The following is a 17348-nucleotide window of genomic DNA, read 5'->3' on the forward strand; positions in this document are numbered from 1 at the left end:
CGCCCGCTCCCGCCACACTACCACTATTTTGGTGCAGGCTTTTACTATTGTTCCCTGTATTACTGAAATAACCCCCACTTAAATTTGACCTTCAAGCTATGGCCAGATTTTTTCAAAAGGTTATCTAATGTGGTTACTCCTTTTTATAACATCCTTCACTGGTTCTTCCTTGCTTTCAAAAGATGGTTCCAACTGCTTAGCCTGGCATAAAATGGTCTGACTCTGTCTAGCCTCACCCTGCAATAGCAGTATACTAACCACTTGCAGTTCCCTAAATGCCTGTATATAGGACTATCCCCAGGGCATAGGTAGATTTCCCTCCCTCCTTGCTTACTTCTAAACAAGTTTTCCAAACTCAGAGCTCAAACACTGACTCTTCTTTAAGATAAATTCTGTAAGGTATATTCCTTAATAAAACTAAAACCTTCTTTATGATTGCAATGGAAGAAGAACTTTCTATATAAGAAGGTACAGTGGAACCCTAAAATCTTTACCTATCTTTAAGCTGCTCTTCCATGGGAATTACTCACAACTGATTACTCCAGACATAATCATGATGGCCCCAGTCTCTAGTTCTATGCCCTTCTTTAAAGACTCATGACTTTCCTTCCCATTTTTTGGCTATATAATGTCTTACTTACCCAATCCCTAATTCCATTTCCAACTACCTTCTAGTTACCTCCACCTGAGTTCCCATCATCATCATCATCTCATAAAACCAAGAGTTCTAAAAGTGAACTCAATTTCCCCCCTAAAATAATTTTCTCTCTTGGATTTTAATATGTGTATCATTGGGTCTCACTCATTCAACTTTAAAATTTGAAATGTAATTATCTTTTTATTCCTTTCACTCTCATTACATCCAGACATTCAACAAATCTTGCCCATTGTTAAACTGAACTACATCTTGTATTATCTTTTTATTTCATCTATCACCACTACTATATATCATTATGCCCAAATCCCTGCCATACTCACTCTCCTAACTGCTCCTTTATCACTTCTATTTTCCCTCTCCAGTCTACCCTACCCATTGCCACCAGAATGTACTTCCTATGACTCCTCTTTTAGAATAATCATTCCCCTTGCTTAACATCCTTCAATGGCTAACATGCCTGGCAGAATGAAGTGTGAATTCTTTAGGCTAAGATAACAAGTCCTTGAAAACCTGCTTACCTATTTCTCCAACCTTAACCTTCATTTCTCTCCTATATGAATTACCTGCTTCAGCTAAGCTGGTCTAGTCATTGTTTCCTAAATATGCTGTCACACCTGCTTTAGCAACATCTTCTCACACTAATTCTCTTGCGCAGAGTGATGGTTCCTAAACTCTCCAGCTTTCTTGAACTGAGTCCAGGTCAAGTACCATCTCCTCCTGACGGATTTCCCAATCACTACAGCTATCACTGATAGTCCCTTCCTGGGAACTCCTATAGTAGTATCCCTCTGTTATTACCTCACATTTAGTACACAACCTATATTATCAGGTATCTTTTCACGCCCCCTGAAGTATAGTGTAACTGCTAAAAGTGGTTGCCTTAATGTTTTATAAGTCCCTGTATCCTCAGAGCAATCTGCACATTATAAAAGCTCAAATGTTTATGCTGTTTAGTATAAAAAATGATTTTTATAAGGTTAAAGAAATTATTATCAGGATAGTAACATTTAAGAAATCCTAACTTTTGTTCAAATCCTTACCCTTTATCTTTAGCATGGACATCAGCTCCATGCTGCAGTAACAGCTGTACAATCTTTACTCTGTTGTATCCGGCTGCCAAATGCAGTGGAGTTGACTGAAATGTTAATCAGAAAAATTAATGAAATTCAAATACTGAAACTCAAAAAGTCTGGAAAGCTAAAAATCCAAACCAAAAATCCAGAGGAAAGCTTTATAACTTTATTGTCTAAATAAATAGACATTAATTTCGTTTTAAAATATTCAATACATTATTAAAGGCATAACAGTTTATAAGTTCATTATTGCAAATATGAAGCAAACAAATGTTTACTTTCAATAAGGTTTAAAGTTAAAAAATCCAAATTACTGCTTAAAAGAACATAGCACTCTCATCAGGTGTTTTAATTTATAATAAGATAAACGCATTTTTATGTTACTAGGAGATTAACACACTTAGTTGAAAAAGGAAGTACCTTTCTACCATCACTTGCGTGGCAGTTGACATTTAATGGTGTGAGTAGAGCCATCATTTTTTCCTCGTTGCCACTCCTAACACACACAAAAATTCATTAGCAATTTCTATTCTTTATCAGATCCTACTGAAGACATTTATGCAAACATTTAACAAATTCATTCTCTATTATAGTTTGCTTATTGCAAAAACAAAAATGGAAATGGTAAAGATTTCATGGTATACATTTATAACACACCTGGCACTTTCCAAGAGTTCATCTTTCTTATATTCACCTGTGAATGAGGGGGGGAAAAACCCAGAAACTTTAAAAACTCAATTACAAAAGTAATGACAGTTTTATATGCATAACATGCTCAATCAATTATATTTAAAGTATATAAATCTGGAAATAAATTTCCAATAACTAGAAAATGGTTAATCAATAGAATATTGTACAATTTAAAAATATTTTTCGGAAGAACATGGATCACCTATGTATAAAAGTGAAAAAAAGAATCAATGCTATATAATCAAGTGTGACTGCAATCATACGAAAACAATTTACACAGAAAAAGGAAAGCCAAAAAGGAAATATACCAAAATTTTAATAAAGTCTGCCTTAGATGGAAAGTTACAGCAGAACCTTTCCTTTTCTTTTTACTCCTTAAATTATCTAAAACCAATACGCTATTCACTATTTGCTTACACAAAATGTATCCATACATTCAAAGTCAAAAAACTCCCCCTTCAAAATCCAATATTCAATCATTTAGAAATGACAAAAGATAATCTATAGCATCGCCAATTGAACATAATCATTAACATTCTTGTGAATCCAAAAGATTTTTCAATACTACAACTGTTTTTATTACAATGCTATTTTAAGTAGAAGACCTTCCATTTCTGCATGTTTCATATCCACAGATTCAACCAACCTCAGAATGAAAACTGTATTTTCAATCCATGGTTGGGTGTCTGAGAATTTAGAAAGTTGACCGTATGCATTGGTTTACACAATCTTAAAGAACTTGAGCACCCACAGATTTTTGGATCTATGAGGGGCAGGGGGTGTCCTGGAACCAATCCCCTGTGGACACCGAGGGACAACTGTATATAAATAAAAACAGAATTAAATATAATCTCTTTATGCCTATAGCTTTTTATTTATAATGAATATAAAAAACCCTTTAAAATACAATTTAAAGGTGAGTTAACAAAATAGACAGTATTTGCTGAAATGACATTCCAACTGCTGCCCACAATATTAATTGCATATTGGCTCCTAGTGCAAGGCTTCATTTGAGTCCCAAGACTTTTTTTAAAAAGATAAAAAAGCAGAGAATGGCATAGTACAGAGAAGGAGGAAAATGAATTTTAAAAAGAAAAAAATCTTCACTTTTCTTAGACAAGAATCAAATGCCAACTGTCCAGATGTAAAAATATAATAACTGAATTGACACTATTTTAAAATCTAGTCGAGGTCATTAACCCCAGGAAGCTGACTGTTTACCTAGCAAGCTCATTCTTTATATTCTTCCTGTAATACCCAAAGAGAGCACACAAACTCACCAGTCAGCACTGCTTTGGCAGATGGGTCTGCTAAATCCAATGCTGTCCTTCCATCTGTATTTCGGATGGTTGGCTCAGCTCCATGCTGTAAGAGCACTGCAAAATAGCAATACTACTTTTTATTTTATTTTTTAAAAAAGATTCTATTTATTCAGTTCCAGAGAGAGGGGAAGGGAGAGAGAAAGAGAGGGAGAGAAACATTTATGTGTGATCGCCTCTCCCACGCCCCTGCAACTGGGACCTGGCCCACAACCCAGGCATGTACACCCTGACTGGGAATCAAACCAGTGACCTTTTGATTCACAGGCCAGTACTTAACCCACTGAGCCACACCAGCCATGGCACAATACTACTTTTTAAAGATGGTAATAATGACAATTGGATTTTAGCAAATAATTTTCTCAAAAATTGTGGTCCAGTGGTCTCAATGTATTTAAAGATCTTTCATATCCTGACAGTATGTTAAATGTTATAAAGATGAGAATATATAAGACATTTTATTATTTAATGTATTATACACATTAAATAAATGTCCGCTAAGCTCAAAGTAAGATTTTCCTTTGCTAGACAAGTGCTAGACAAAAGACCAATAAGACTATATGAGAATATAAATGGCAAGTCTGTTTGAAAATTTGTTTTCTCATTCCAAATGAAAACCGCCTATGTTAGAAAGATTGTTCTATCATAACAAAAGTGAAATTTCTAAACCTATGGATAGCCCAGGAATAAGGATCTGGGGTACTGAAAAACAAAAAATTACACGAGCAAATTCTTAAAAAAAGAAAGAAAAGAAAAAATACTCTCTGCAGGGTTAACAAACCCCAAATCAAAACTGCTATATTATAACCAAAAGCACACGAAAAGAAAAGACCTATGCTATACTCTGTATTGTTACTTGTTATATAAAGATATTATAGCATACTCTATAAATAAGGAGCTGAGGAAAGAAAGGCAAATACAGGCAGAAAGGGAAGCCTAGCTTCCATTCCTTGACAAGGTTAATGTTCATTCTATTCTACATTATTCCTACCTGTAACAGAAGAAAAATGTGAGGCATTAATAGCAGACACACATGTAATTTAAAATTTTCTAGTAGCCACATTAAAAAAATAAAAAGAAACAGGTTAAATTCATCCTAACACATTTTATTTAACCCAACATATCCAAAATATTTCAATATTTACATTTATACTGTAATCAATATAAAATTGAGGTATTTTACATTGCTTTTTATCATATTAAGTCTTTGAAATCCAGTGTATTTTTCCCTTAGAATACTTCTCAGTTTAGACTAGCCACATTAGAAGTTCTCAGCTACCACACTGGATAGTGCAGATCTGTATTTGGAAAACCCTACATTATTAAAACTAATTATTTGTATGTCTGAGACTCAGGAACTAGGAAAGGATTATGAGCAAAAGGCAGAAGCAATATAACACATAGGAAAGGAAACTTGGGCAGAGGTTACTAGGTAATCTATTTTGTATCTTTATAAATTACTGAATTTAAACTGGCAACTTTGGTTTGAACAGTGATTTGGTGTGTGGAGGGCAGGGGAGAACAATGCAAGTCTAGCACAGAGCCTCTGGACTTTTTCTAGTACACAGAACTGGCTTTCTATCTGCCTGAAAAATCTCAACTGTCCCTGTTTTGCCTCAGGAAATAGAACTAAGGTAGCAGAGTCCAAAATCCCAGACTATGCGAGGCTCAGAAAAGTCAGTACCAGGTTAATAAAAACTCTCAAATAAGTAGCCTTCTCACATATAATTTTCAATGATCAATCTGTTGGGCAAATAATATGACAGATGATTTTCCCTTTAAATGCTTCTTTGCTTATCCTGCCATTTCTATTTTTCTACAATAATCCTGGTTCATGCCCTCATCATTTCTCATCTGGGTTATTCTACAGTTTCCTAGCTAATCTCCCTGATGCTATCCATTTCACCAGCCCCCGACCAGATCCCTCTTTCTAAAATAAAATACTCTCATCACACTGTTGTTCCCCTCCTTAAAAGTCTTCAATGATTCCGTACAATCTACATAACAATACCAAGCTCCTTAACCTGGAATGCAAAGTCCTTTGTACAGATGTCCTTACCTTTTCCATCTTCGCCCCCTACTCCCTCAAAAGTCTCCCTGAAGGAGTAACTGGACTCCAGCCTACTCACTGCACTCATTACCCTCTAAGATTCCCGTTCACTTCTACCGTGACTTTATCTGGTTCTTTGTGTGTGCTATCTCCCGAGAGAGAATCTGTGTTTCCAGAAAACAGGAATCTTGTCTCTATTCTTTGAAGAACCTAATCCAAGTACTATACACAAAATGACACTTAGTAAATAGTGGTTACCTTAAATCTTGAATTGTTCTCAAGTATTTAAATTCATCCTGGCAGAAATTGATCATAATTAACAAATTATCAAATTAACATCAATTAACAAATTGATCATAATTAACAAATTGATCATATTAACAAATGAAGTCAATTCAGATTCAGAATAGTTACAAACTATTTCAGAAAAATTCTGGAAAGCGAACAGTCTTACCGATGCAAACATCAATCTTTCCTTTAATTGCAGCTTCATGGAGAGGAGTGTAATTCCAATTATCACGAGCATTTGGGTCTGCACCATGTCGCAAAAGGAGATTGACTACTTCAGCATGACCAAAAGAACATGCGTTATGAAGAGGAATAAGGCCCCCATCATCACGTGCTTGGACATTTGCACCATTCTGAAGCAAATATTCAACTACATCTTTCCGCCCAAAACCTAAAAGAAAACAAATCATCCATAGAAAAGTCCTCCAAAGAAAATACATCAGATTAGAATCAACAAGTAAAAGCCATGCTAAGATGCTTCTGGATGGGAAATAATAAGAGAGATTCAACAATTCAAGAATTCATTGATGAGACAGACATATACTTAATACTGACATGTATGACTAAACACGGAAACTGAAGTTTAAGCTTGGTAGAAGGGGTAAAGTGATCGTATCTATATAGTTATCAACAGTCCAAGACACAGCTAACTTCTATAACGTTGTTATCAACATGATTCCTCAGCCATTAAGATGTCTGAAACCTGTCTAGGGACTGAGAGTGGAGATCAGCATGTTTTCAAAGTCACGTTGGAAGGACCGTAACATGAGGAGAGGTCATGTTGCTATCCCAAGAGAGTAGAAGAAGAGTCTGAAATTTTGAATGTTTGAAGCTATTTCTTGGCATAAAAGGAAATTTAGAGGGGGTCAGTATGTAGCTATTTAAAATTCAAAAATCTTCCACTGTTAGGATTTAGCGGAAACCTTTAGATTCAAGATGCTTCCTAAACTCTGAAGGCTAATCCCTGATGAAATCCCCACTCTTATGGTCTCAAGACTAGTTCAAAGCATCTGTTATACACTCATTTCTTGAAGGAAAAATAGCTTTGCAGGTATATATTCTGATCATGTTCTCACTGGCCAGGTAGAACATGAATAGGCATATCCTCAGAATCAATGCCAATCTCCATATCCTAAGGATTTCTTTACAAAGGAATCAGAAGCCTAAAGTTAGTAGTCATGGTTGCTCAGATATCCTGTGGTTTATTTTATAATTATGGAAGAGCACTTATCTTCAAACACTGCTCTATGTGTGAAAATCCTGATGAAATCATACAGTGAGTTTGGATCTACTATAAAGCACTAACAGGGAAACAAAGCAGGCATATTTGGAAAGTAAATTTGCTGATCAATAAACTGTGTTACTTAATGGCAGGTATTGTGTGCTGTTCATTTCTGTTCACTGGCCAAGGCTAGAATCTAGCATAGAGGACTTAATAAACATTTGCTTAGTGCATGGCTAATACTCTGCTGAAATAGTAAGCAAATGACCCTCACAGAGACTATGGAGCTGATGATTTGTGACGACTAAGAAAAGCAGTCTATTCAATTTCTTTCTTGTCGAGTTTCATTACTTTCTAGGTACTACCAGTTTTAGCAGTTCTAGGCACTGTCTTGCTAACCATGACTATTGTTAACAGTATCATATTTTGCTGCTGCATGGGAAACATCTTTACATCTGAATGGCTTCTAAAAAGCTATAAAGCAGTGGAAGTCACCATAGAGAAACCAACTTAAATGCTCAGGAAATTTTACTGAGAGCTGCTACCTATTTCTGCTACCTCTTTATAGTCTAAAGAGGGGGTGAGCCACTGATGATATAACTGGCTCAATATGAAATGATAGTGATGTCTTGACGGTCTAAACGTAGGTTGGTGTCATGTATGGCTTTGTCAGAAGAAAACGTTCAGAAACTGAAAATGTCAGTAATTGCCACGAAACAGAGAAGGCTCCTGTAGTCTGGGAGATGGGATGTAGAATCAAGCAGTCTTAAGCTCTGATTTATATAGCCAGGACTCTTGTCAGACTTTTCTGAGGGATATCATTTTAAACTTCCTAGTAACTCAGTTGGCAAAGATCTAAGAAAGGTGTTTCCATGTATTTCTTTAGAGAGGAATATAAGGGAGAAGGTTTGGCCTAGCTCAACTTGGGACAGATACACCATCTGTCTGGTTAGACTAGGAGAAACTTTGATACATGGTTTTTGGGGTGATGAAATTCTGACAATCTAAATGAGGAAGTACTAAAACAAATACTCCAAACTAGTTGTTAATGAAGTCAATTGCCTACCTCTAAGTCCAGCGAGAGTTGAGGAAAAAAGTGTAGCTCAAGTCTTGATAATACTGGGAAATCGGCTAAGTCATGAAAGATTCTGAATTCTTAAATATACCAGTGTTTATTTGACACTGGGGTTTTCTACAGATGTAGGACTTACTACTCCCTCCCACCCCGCGCCCTCCACACACAGAGCAAAAAATAACCTTGGAAACAATAATCTCTAGTTCAGTCCTAGGTTAGGAATGTGGGTACATTTTGTGCATCTCCCATAATTATGACGTTGGCCTGCAGACAAAAGGAGGAAATACTATTGAAACATTACTGGGCATCTTTAAAAGTACCATTTTGGGGAAGGATATGAATGATAAGCACAAAAAGTACTGTATCTTTGACAGCTGAGTTGTTAAAACCTTCAAATGGGGTAATCATTCCACTTTCTTTTTTTTGGTTAAAATATTTATTTTAAGAGGGGAAGGAAGGGAGAAAGAGAAGGAAAGAAGGGTTGATGTGAGAGAGAAACATCAATCAGTTGCCTCATACACATCCCAACCAGGGACTCAACCCTCACCCCAAGCATGTGTGTGTCCTGACAGGGAATCAAACTGGCAACCTTTCACTTTTCGGGATGACACCCAACCAAGCCACACCAGTCAGGGTCCATCCCTTTTTCTTATACTGTCAGATTCTGACCTGTTGGTCCAAGTGCCCAGCCTATGCAGAAATCCTTTCTACAACATCTCTGAAAGATGCCAATCCAGTCACTGCCTGGACATTTCCAGCTAATTCCACAGCTGAACAGCTTGTTAAAAAGGCAGACTCTTGCAACCTTCCATCTACTGGTCCTTGTTATGACTGCTGAAGCCATATATAAGCCATATCCACTCATTTTTCTACTGGACTATCTTCCACAAATGTGAAGACAGTAACATTGTCTGACCTTAGTCTTCTTTCATCTCTAGAATAAATTAACTCTAGTTTTCATCTGTTGCTTGTACGATAAATTCTGGAGGCTCTAATTCCACTTCCTTTATTAGAATAAAAAAATCCTTCTTATATGCAATTCACACTACTGAATACAGTAATCAGGGTTCAGCCTGACTGGTCCAAAGTACATGGCTGAGTAGCAAACTACAAATACACTACATATACAAAACAAGGGTTACTTTGTTTAGCTAGAACTCTACAATGCAAGCTCTTTTCAATTTGTCATTCTCCAATATACATATGTCAACCATCTCTTTCCACCATCTCTATATCTAAATTCCTTAAACCCGATAAGTGATTTTATACATATCTCTACTGAATGATACCTCTCTGTACACCTACCCCCAAATATTTAAAATTCTCAAGCTCTTGAATTCTATTTCACTTGCCACACCCAACCCCAGTTCTATGACTCTAGAGAATGTTATGTACTTATTTCTTTCATTATGGTGGACAATAAGATGAATTTCTCCCAAAGTTTCTGTCCCTCTTCTTTATTTTTCAGAAACGAGTTTAGAAAAGCAATCCCCTTTACTGAAATCCGCTGTTTTCTAGGGGATTACTCTGTCAAGAATTTCAGATGCTACTGCTTTTAGCCAAATTAAAGCTGCAGCTTCCCTACCACCAACTTGCCTCTACAAGTTTTGTGAGATGTCACAAAAAATTCATTCATATCCTGTGTGTGTGTGTGCTGGGGGAGGGCAGGAGTGACTGGTAGGGGAGAAAAGGAAACTGGATTGAAGAGGAAATAATTTTTCTCATAAAAATGACTTCTTAAAGCATGCTTATTTAGAAGAAATGTAATCTAGTTCAATAATAAAAAACACCTAGTAGAAGAAAAGTTCCAGTTTATGTTGATTGCTTTTTTCGTTAACAGACCTCCTTTGGGGATGGCTACTGATTATTCTTTAACTAAATATTTTAGATGAAAAGACACAATTTCTCCTAAACCGTCCTTCTATCATGATTCATTTCTTTGGTCTGCACAGATCTCTCATTCCTGTTCCCAGGATATCAAAAAGATAAAAGCATGCTCCCTTCCCACAAAACCTCCAAACTTTAATTGGCTTAAAAAAAAAAAAGAAAAAAAAGTTTTCTTCCATAGCTTACTCTATAATGTACAAACCCAAGAAACTGCTTGGTCAGGCAGCTACACAGTCTCACCACCTACCTCGAGTTTCCAAGGCATGTTTAGATACATATTAACATGACTGATAACTCTCTCCCCACAAAAGATATAAAACATATTCTCCATATAGTTAGAGAAAATGCAGCTGGATGCATTTACTTAGAAAAGAAGAACAAGTTCTCTCATTAATCTAATAATTTAGATTGCATTTACAAAGCTGAATTTATTTAAATATATTATTTAATAAGAAACTAAAAAATGTTTTTTTGTGATTTGGCCTTTGTAACATCTAGATAACCTTCTTGTGACAAAAATTTTTAAATTTTTTAAATTAAAAAAATTTTAATTACAGTTGACATATAACATTATATTAGTTTTAGGTGTACAACATGGTGATTAGACATTTAGATAACTTATTAAGTTATATGCCTAGTTTTAAATGCAGGGCTTTAAAGCTCCTGTTTAATGTAGACTGTTAGCAATCTTAATTTATTACTTTCCTTTTATACCTTAAATTCTTAGTTTTATAACCTATACCTAATATGGGTAAATTGTGAGGGATGGGTTCGTTCCTAAAATAAGTTTTCCATTTCAGTCTGAACAAACCACAACAAAACCTGTGTACTTTGAAATGTTGGGAAAGAATTGAGAGTGGGATGGTGGTGGAGGAACAAAATCAATAAGATAATCCCATAATCTTAAACCTCTAAATATTACTATTTTCAGATATGAACTCATTAATACACCAAATTCTTGAAAGGTAGCAACTAAGATCTTCCTTGGTTATTTTTATCCCACAGATCAAGTGAACAGAATCTAAGTAATACTACCCTCTGGACTACATATCCGTTGGTTATGACACTTTCCCAATCAGTTGTTTAAATGTTCACTGCATGGTCAAACTGGGCAATCCAAATTAGTGAGAAAGGTGCCCCTGAACACCAAAATTTTAGGCAAAATGACTCAACAGGTAAGATTTGACTTTAGTATTCTTCCCTTTCTGCTGTCCATAGGCCGTTTCTAGTTCTCTCGCCCATACTCCCTCAAACTTTCTCTCTTTAAAAAGGCTCCCTAAATGGGAACCCAACAAAGTTGTAACTGATCAAGAGAGCATACATCCTAATAATATTTGCACTTTAAAACAGGTACAGGTTAAAACAAACAAATCTCCTGTGGCAGAAAGTGTAAAAGCGGTGTCTGTGAACAAGGAAATCTCATGTTCCTTCTCTCCTCCTCATTCCTACTCCAAAAGAACACCTTAACCCAGAGGACTGATAAGAGTAACAGTGGAACGTGCAAGAACGACAGGTTCTGGACAAAACTGGCCTTCCAGATTACAAGGTCTACCGTGTCCCATACACTTTCTTGTGTGCAGAGGCCTTCTAGGGTAGCAAGACCGGAAGTTGATACAGGTACTGTTGATACAAAACAAAGCCAAAAAAAGAAAAAACCTCCCAATGAACGCGGCACGCTTCTCCCAGCTCCTACCCCAATCCCCTCATTCCCCGCCTGACCAGAACAAGAAGACCAGGATCGGGGTCCGGAGCGGGAGTGTGGGGGTGGCGGGGAAGGCCGGGGCAGAAGAGCGCTGTGTGTGGTTTGGAGCCCGAGAGCCCGGGTGCGCAGGTGGGGTCTGACGCCAGTCGAGGCGGTGACGTCCGGTTTACCTGCGGCGAAGTGGAGCGGGGTGGATTTCCTGCCCGCTGTGTCGCGGCTGTTCACCTTCTCAGGCGTCACCAGCCTCTTGACTCGCTCCACGTCCCCGTTGCGGCACGCTTCGAACAGCTCGCGGGCGGCCGGCTCCACGGCCTCCGCGGCCCCGCCCGCGCAGGCCGCGCCGCCACCGGCGCAGCGGCGGCCCGACATGATCCTGGCCGCTGCCGCTGCCAGCAGCAGCGCCAGCAACGGCAGTAGGAGCCCCGGCCCCACGAGCAGGAGGGCGAGGCCCCCTGGAGGAGACAAGCTCAGGGCCCGGGCCGCTCGGCTCCCTGTTGTCACTGGGCTCCGCGCAGACCCATGGCCACGCCGCCGCGCGCCCCTCGATGGGCCTCGGGACCCCCGACTGCCCCACGCTGGTGGAGGCAGCGCGAACCCGACGTTCGAGACCCTAAGCGACGAGGCGGCGGAAGCTGGGAAGGCCCCTCCTGCCAGCTCCGCGGAGTCCTGGGAGCCCGAGTGACGACAGGCTGCGCATGCGCAGTGGTCGGAGACCGGCCGGGCAGGTTTCGGAGACCCGGTCTGCGCGGAGGGGTTTGTGGGAAATGTGAGGCTAGAGGCTCGGGCAGCGGGAGGAGCGGGGGTTTCGTACCATCGCCATCTTTGCGGTGGGTTTTGCTGAAGTCGAACAGCTTTGCTTACTGCCTTTTTTAAAAGCGTGAATTTCCTCTCCTAAATTTGCTTACTGCCTTTACACCAATAACAGCCCTTGAACCTTCCCCCATCCCACCGCGACCTTGCATATTATTTTGGAATTCTCAGTGTGGGAATTTTCCATTTTGTTTCAGTTTCCACAATCTCTTTCTCCTGGGGGATTTCTTCTTTTTTTTTTTTTTCTTTACGGTTTCTTCCCTTCCCCCACAACTGCTGTTTTGCTGTTTCTTGTAGGCTACTTTTTGGAAATCAATGCATTGCTCTCCACTTGATGGGAAGTTAGGGTGAGCTGCCCCAAGAACATTTAAAGGAAATTTAAACAGCAATGACAATTCCAATTCTAAATTAATAATTGAGAGTTCTGGCCCTGGTTAATTACTCTTTCCATAGTTAAACTATTAGGTGAGGGCTAACTAAATAGCCCATACGTAAACCAATATCATACCGACTTAGGTGACGTGTAGGTACACGGGACAAATTTTAATGAATTGCAATTTTGGTTTTTTGGCCATAAAAGCAAGAAAAACACAAAATTCTCATGTTAAAGGTAGTGATATATCTGTTTATGATCATTCCCTGCACAATGCCCTGGCCTCAAGAAATTGATAGAAAGGTATGCTTACATGAAATGGTACATACTGACCTTTGACAAAGCAGATAAGCATTTCCCACCCCCACCCGCCTTGCCTTAACTTCTTAACCTGTTTTTCAGGAAATTCAGTTTTTGTTTGGAAATGTTGACTCATTACTGTGCTAAAAGGTAGAGGAGGTACACTTTGGGGAGAATTTTTTAGAAATACATACATTATGAAGATATATATGTATGAAATAAATTTAGTATAAATTTAAATTATGTGGCATATTAACAAAGTGAATATCCATGAATGCACCTAAGAACTAGAACACAACCAATACTATTTCATCTGTGTTTTTCATGTCCATTTCATCCACTTGCAAAATATATTCCAATATTATTTGTTCTTACAGTCCCTTTCCATGTGTGTATTCCTCAACAACATATTGTTTAGTTTTACTTGTTACTGAGTTTTGTAAACATATCAATCTTTGTAATCTTTTATCACTTAAGAAGATGTAATACCCATGCATTCATTTTCATTGCTTTATAGAGTTGCCTTGGGTGAATATACCACAAATTTACAATTCTAATGGCCACTTGGTTTGTTTCCAATTTTCTGTTGTTATGAACAATAGTGCTATGAACATTTTTATACATTCTCCTGGTATAGATGTGCAGAAATTTAAAATGTGAGTGACAACCAGTAGTTGTTGGCACTAGTTCAATGCCAACAGGAATCCCCAATTTGAGGTGTAGTGAGGAAGGAAAATTTATTCAGTGCCAACAGCTCAATTGTGTTACAGCATGGCTGCGAGAACAGCACAATAGTGTTACAGCTGAATTATGAAGTGTGGCTGTAGAACAACATGGCTGTGAGGTGGCCTGGGATGAGAATTTTGTCTGCTCACCTGCTTGGTGTCTACCCTGGTCCAGGCTGATCTTTGGTGTTTCAGCTCCAGCCTTCAGTTTTGTATGTGAAGTAGAAGTGCATTTGGAGTCACAGTAGAGCTGACTTATGTATAAAGAAATCCCTGCCCATGTTCCCTGCTTGGTTCATCCTCAGGCAAACTCCAAATCCTCAGAGTTTGGTCTAAAAAACACTGTCTTGATTGGTGTAATGGAGCTGCTCACATTAGTAGGTGAAGACGCTAATGGGGCTGTAACTATGCAGCTCCAATTGGACAGGGAATGTCTTAGTCCTACGGGTTGAAATGAAATTCCAGGAACTCCTTCATAGGGGTTGGCTAAGACATCGGGAACACAGTGCAGGCAGGTAGTTCAGTGCAGGAGGTGGGCAGCTCACTGCAGTGTGGTTTGTGTGAGAGGCCTGTTTATAAATTTGAACTCAGCCAATAGGAACTCTTCTCAGTATGTACATACATTGTGGGGTCAACAAGAGTCTTTCAGATTTTTTGACACATAGTATAAGAAATGCAATTGGTGTCTTCAACTGGTAAACACATGCACATATATAAAATTCACAAAACAATACTCACCTTTCCAATGTTTAAAAAATGCTAGTTGTGACTCTCAGTAAATGGGTTACAGAACTCACAAATGAGTGGTGACCCAAGGTTTGAAAAACATTGAGAAAGGACTACCTAGAAGTGGAATAGCTGAGTCATAAGGAATGTGAATGCCATTTTACAAGGTAATGCCAAGTTGTTTTTCAAAGAGATTGTTAATAATGTACATGTCCACCAGCAGCATGTAGGAGTGTTTAAAAAAAAATTTTGTCCTCATCAACCCTTGATATTATGAGATTAATTTTCAAATATAGTGGGTATATGTGGTATCTCAAAGAGGTCTTAGTCTGAATTTTGTTTTTTTTTAATTGTAATTTTTCCATTTCCATTTATCCCCCTTATTCTGTCTTCCACCTCCACCCTACCCATCCCCACAATCACCACACTCTGAATTTTTAAAAATACCAAATGATCAATTAGAGTAATGCAGATCAAAACCTCAATGATATAGAATGACTACTATCAAAAAACCAAAATAAGTGCTGGTGAGAATGTGGAGAAATTGGAACCCCTGTGCACTGCTGGTGGGTCTGTAAAGTGTACAATGGCTGTGGAAATCAGTATGGCATTTACTACGAAATTTAAAATAGAATTATTATGTGATCCAGTAATCCCACTTTTCGGCATATAGACAAAGGAGTTGAAAGCAAGCCCTTTGCAGAGATATTTGCACACCCTTGTTCATAACCGTGTTACTCACACTAGCCACGAGGTGGAAGCAACCCAAATGTCCACAAATGGGTGATTGCAAAAACAAAATGTGGTATATACATATAACAGAATATTATTCAGTTTTCAAGAGAAGGAAAACCTGACATATGTTACTGGATGAAACTTGGATGAAACTTGAGGTCCTTGTGTTAAGTGAAATAAACCAGCACTGCTCCCCGCCCCCCAAATGCTGTATGATTTCACTTATATGAGGTCTATTAGTTTGTTAGGGCTGCCATAATAAAATACCACAGAATGTGTGGCTTACACACAGAAATTAATTTTCAGTTCTTGAGATTAGAAGTCCAAGATCAGGATGTGGGTGAGTTTTATTTCCCCTGAGGCCTCTCTCATGGACTTGCAGATAACCATCTTCTTGCTGTGTCCTCGCATAGCCTTTCCTCTGTTCGGGTGCATCCCTGGTATTTGGGTCCACATTTTCTCTTCTTATAAAAGGACACAAGTCAGGTTGGATTAGGGCCCACTCATTTGGCCTTACTTAACCTTAATTTTCTTTTAAAAGGCCTTGTCTCCAAATATAGACACATTCAGAGGTATTGGGGATTAGGACTTCAGCATGAATTTGGGGGGAGGGTACTATTCAGTTCATAACATGAGGCATCTAATGTAGATAAACAGAAACAGAAAATTGAGTGATGGTTACCAGGGGCTGAGGAGAAGAGGAAATAAAGTTTATTGAACTGGTATAGAGGTTCCCTTTTGCAACATGAAAAATTCTAGACATCTGTTGTGCAACAATATGAATATACTGTACATTTAAAAATAGTTCAGATGGTATTAGAAATGCAAATATAAAAATGCAAATAAAGTATCTTAATTATTTATGGTCTATTTGTATTTCCTCTTTAATAAATGCTTATTTATATCTTTTTCCTATTTTTTATTGGGTTGTTTGCCTTTGCTTTTGAATATATATACATTCTTTATATATTCCACATACTAATCCTTTGTCCATTGTATGTGTTGAAAATATCTTCTCTGAGATTGTAGTTTGCTTTTTTCACTTTCCCAATGAAAAGGTGTCTCAGTTTTAATATACTTGAATTTATAAGTACTTTCAACTAGAGTTTGTGTCTGTGTGTGTTTAAGAAACTACCCCCCTACCCTGAAGTGGTAAAGATATTCTTATTTTCTTCTAAAGGTTAACATTTTTGCCTTTTATACTTAAATTCTTGATTCTTCTGAAAAGATTTTGGACTACTATATGAGAAAGGCATTCAATTTCTCTTCTTTTGCTTTTCCCCCATGTAGATAACAAATTGTCTTATCACCATGTGTTAAGAAGTCCCTCCTTTCAGAAGAGAGCTGCAGTGCCACTTCTGGCTTCCATACAGTCATGAGTCTGTTTCTGGACTCCACCTCATTCCGTCGATTGATTTATATATTTATATTCTTCCTCCAATACATCTAAGTACTTCCTTCAATACTATCTTAGTACAGCCTATGATGAATTTTGATACCTGCTAGGATCACACCTTATTCTTATTTGTTTTTTTCTGAGATCTGGCTTTCCCATATGAATTTCAAATTCCTTGAAAACCTCATTGGGATTTTCATAAGACTTGCACTGAGTTTATAGATTAATTGCCATATATATATGTACTGCATTAAGGATATTGAGTCCTCCCATCCTTGATCATGGCGTATCTCCATTTATTTAGGTCTTCTTCAATGAA

General features: G+C 38.0%; 1 protein-coding gene across 2 annotated transcripts in view; it reads right to left on the bottom strand.

The window, feature by feature from the left end:
• TNKS2 (tankyrase 2) overlaps positions 1-12706 on the bottom strand; it is a 52564-nt gene extending 39858 nt beyond the window's left edge. The window contains exons 1-6 of one of the 2 annotated variants that reach the window (XM_053922223.1): positions 12135-12706; positions 6245-6469; positions 3702-3797; positions 2389-2425; positions 2152-2227; positions 1699-1793 (exon numbers count right to left, since the gene is read on the bottom strand). In XM_053922223.1, coding sequence (XP_053778198.1) covers positions 1699-1793; positions 2152-2227; positions 2389-2425; positions 3702-3797; positions 6245-6469; positions 12135-12333 — 728 coding nt within the window. In that variant the 5' untranslated portion in view covers positions 12334-12706. The remainder of the gene's footprint in view (positions 1-1698; positions 1794-2151; positions 2228-2388; positions 2426-3701; positions 3798-6244; positions 6470-12134) is intronic. The other variant, XM_053922224.2, reaches the window with a different exon arrangement.
• Between the last annotated feature and the right edge of the window lie 4642 nt (positions 12707-17348).

Source organism: Desmodus rotundus, chromosome 4 (genome assembly GCF_022682495.2).
Source record: "Desmodus rotundus isolate HL8 chromosome 4, HLdesRot8A.1, whole genome shotgun sequence".
NCBI lineage: Eukaryota > Metazoa > Chordata > Mammalia > Chiroptera > Phyllostomidae > Desmodus > Desmodus rotundus.